General features: G+C 33.7%; 1 protein-coding gene across 1 annotated transcript in view; it reads right to left on the minus strand.

The window, feature by feature from the left end:
* The window catches only part of snx2 (sorting nexin 2), a 42029-nt gene that overhangs the window by 30252 nt on the left and 8708 nt on the right, over positions 1-3069 (minus strand). The window contains exons 7-8 of the mRNA XM_016507528.1: positions 2929-3007; positions 1546-1621 (exon numbers count right to left, since the gene is read on the minus strand). Coding sequence (XP_016363014.1) covers positions 1546-1621; positions 2929-3007 — 155 coding nt within the window. The remainder of the gene's footprint in view (positions 1-1545; positions 1622-2928; positions 3008-3069) is intronic.

Here is a 3069-nt window from a genome sequence, read left to right on the forward strand (position 1 = left end):
TTTATATCTCATAATTCAGAGTTTATATCTCATAATTCAGTTTATATCTCAATTCAGAGTTGATTTCTCACAATTCAGAGTTGACTTCTCACGATTCAGTTAATTTCTCAATTCAGTTTATATCTCACAATTCATTTTATTTCTCAATTCAGAGTTGATTTCTCACAATTCAGAGTTGATTTCTCAATTCAGAGTTTATATCTCACAATTTAGAGTTTATATCTCAATTCAGAGTTTATATATCTATTCAGAGTTTATCTCAATTCAGAGTTTATATCTCTATTCAGAGTTTATATCTTACAATTCAGAGTTTATATCTAACAATTCAGAGTTTATATCTCATAATTCAGTTTATATCTCAATTCAGAGTTTATATCTCATAATTCAGAGTTTATATCTCAATTCAGAGTTTATATCTCGCAATTCTGACTTTTTCCCTGTGAATTCAGAGTTTATATCTCTATTCAGAGTTTATATCTCACAATTCAGAGTTTATATCTCACAATTCAGAGTTTATATCTCACAATTCTGAATTTTTATCTCAAACCTCAGACTTCTTATATATACTTTTTGTTATATATAAACTCAGCATTATGAGATATCAATTCAGAATTGCAAGATATACACTCCGAACTCTGAGTTTACATCTGTAATTCTGAGTTTATAAAAGTCTGAGTTGCAAGATGTAACTCACAATTGCCTTTTGCAGTTTTTAATCCCATGGTGAAAACAAGCTTTCATACTTTGCCACCTAAACTCAAAATCAGTTCAAATTCAGGAACTCATCTGAAATGAAGGGTATTGTCAATTCAGCTGTGAATGATGCACAAGCACGTGATCAATCAGATTTATTGTTTTTAATTAGACTTCTCCCTTAAAGAGAAACAGTGTTTTTTCATGCACCAGCAATGAACAACATTCAAGCACCTGTCCCCTAGAGGCCTGTGAAATGTCAATAGGTCAAATCACCTCATTCACAAGCTACATGGCATTTTCTAACAGCCTCTGACAGAGTTTATATCTCACAATTCAGTTTATTTCTCAATTCAGAGTTTATATATCATAATTCAGTTTATATCTCACAATTCAGAGTATATATCTCTCAATTCTGAGTTTATTTCTCATTTCTAAGTTTATTTCTTACAATTCTGAGTTTATTTCTCCCCATTTTGAGTTTATTTCTTGCAATTCAGAGTTGATTTCTTGCAATTCAGTTTATATCTCACAATTCTGTGAATCTTTCTCAGATCTGCAAGAACAAAAGTCAGAATTGTGAGATAAAAATGTGCAATTACCTCTTTTATTTTTTATCCCATGACGGAAATGAGCTTCCATACATTTATCCATAAGAAACAGTAGAATTTTTCCCAGCTTGTCAATAGTAGCTGTTACCTCTAGTTATTGTAAATGCCAATTTATTAAAGGTATGAAATGCTGTAAACTACAAACATGGAATGGGAAAAATGACTGATGGGAATAAAATCCAAAAGCAGCTCAGTAAGTGTTTGATAATATGACGTCCCCATATGAAACATGCGACGGTACCTCTGAACTCTCCAAAAACTGCAGGACATCGGGGTCTTTGAGCAGCGCTGGTTGTTTGACGGTCCTCAGCATATACCTGCAACACAAACACGCCTTAGCATCAGGATCCAGTTCTGTAACAGCCGAGGAACGCCGGCCGAGCCGCTGACCTTCACGTCAGTCAGCGGCCAGATAAAAAGGGCAGAGAAATGTCAGCGCCTCACTTAACTGTAATTTTTATTCGATTCATCAGTTTGTGCAAAACCAGGAGCACAGCGGCGATCAGCGGAGGAGAGAACGGGACAGCAGCAAACCTATATCATTATTTATCTAATATTTCTTGCTTAACCTTTTAGCCACAAAAGACCAGAACACGAGTGATCTTTCCACTGCATCAGACCAACAGAAAACACCAGACACCTGGGTATCGATTCCATTCAGATTCAATTCGATTTGATATCGATTCATTTGGATCAGGTCCAGCACAAAATCTCTCAACTAATAATGCCTCAACTAAACTACTATAAACCCTGTCAGTTGGTGCATTACTATATTAAACTGATTAATAAACAAACATTTAAAGGCAGTTTTATATAATAAAAATAGGTTTTTAATAATAAGTATTATTAAAATTAAACATTTAAATGGTAGATGTCATAACTGATTGATTTATTCAGACATACATTAAAAATAAAAATAAATTTAATATAGTGCATATATTGATCAAAATGCTTCTTTCTAGAAAGAAGCAGAACATTTTGTAGAATTTTCTTCTAGCTGACTATCGAGTTTTATGTTCATTAAATGTCTTTCCTGAGGTAAATGTGACATTATTGATCTCAAGCTGATTTACTGACGTCTTTCTGTGGTTGAATCACTGATTGATATTTGTGTTTATTTGCTGCTATAACTAGTAGTAAAGATGAAGAGATGATCGTCTCACTACAGCATCTGTCAGTACCCGTGTTAAAAGTAATGCGTTACAATATTGTGTTACTCCATAAAAAAGTAACTAATTGCATTACTGAGTTACTTCTTACGGAAAGTAACACATTTAAAGAGCCACAAAAACACATTTATTGCTTGAATTTAGTGATACAACTGACAGAATTTCAAAGCTGAGACTTTGTTTCATATCAAAAGTAAGAAAGCACAAAAATTATTGTGATTACTGGATGGGTGGAGCTACAAATAATGTTTCAGTAAGTTTTATTCACACATTAACTTTTATAAAACAGCACAGATCGATGCTTGGGATTTAAGAATCAGTATCGGTTCATCAAAATGAGAAGCGATTAAAATCAAGAAATCTATGTTTTTAAACCCAGCTCTAGTGCTGACACTGAATGAAACTAAAACCAGTGAATAAATAAATGAAGAAATGCCACATCTCAACTCGAATACCTTTCCAAAGCAGATCTTCTCTTCTCTACAAACTCAACCGATGACAGATCCTCTTTCCCCACTTTGACCTTAGTCATTCCTGAAACACACACACATAACACACACACACACACACACACACACACACACACACACACACAC

Source organism: Sinocyclocheilus anshuiensis, unplaced genomic scaffold, assembly GCF_001515605.1.
Source record: "Sinocyclocheilus anshuiensis isolate Anshui unplaced genomic scaffold, SAMN03320099.WGS_v1.1 scaffold1614, whole genome shotgun sequence".
Taxonomy (NCBI): Eukaryota; Metazoa; Chordata; class Actinopteri; order Cypriniformes; family Cyprinidae; genus Sinocyclocheilus; species Sinocyclocheilus anshuiensis.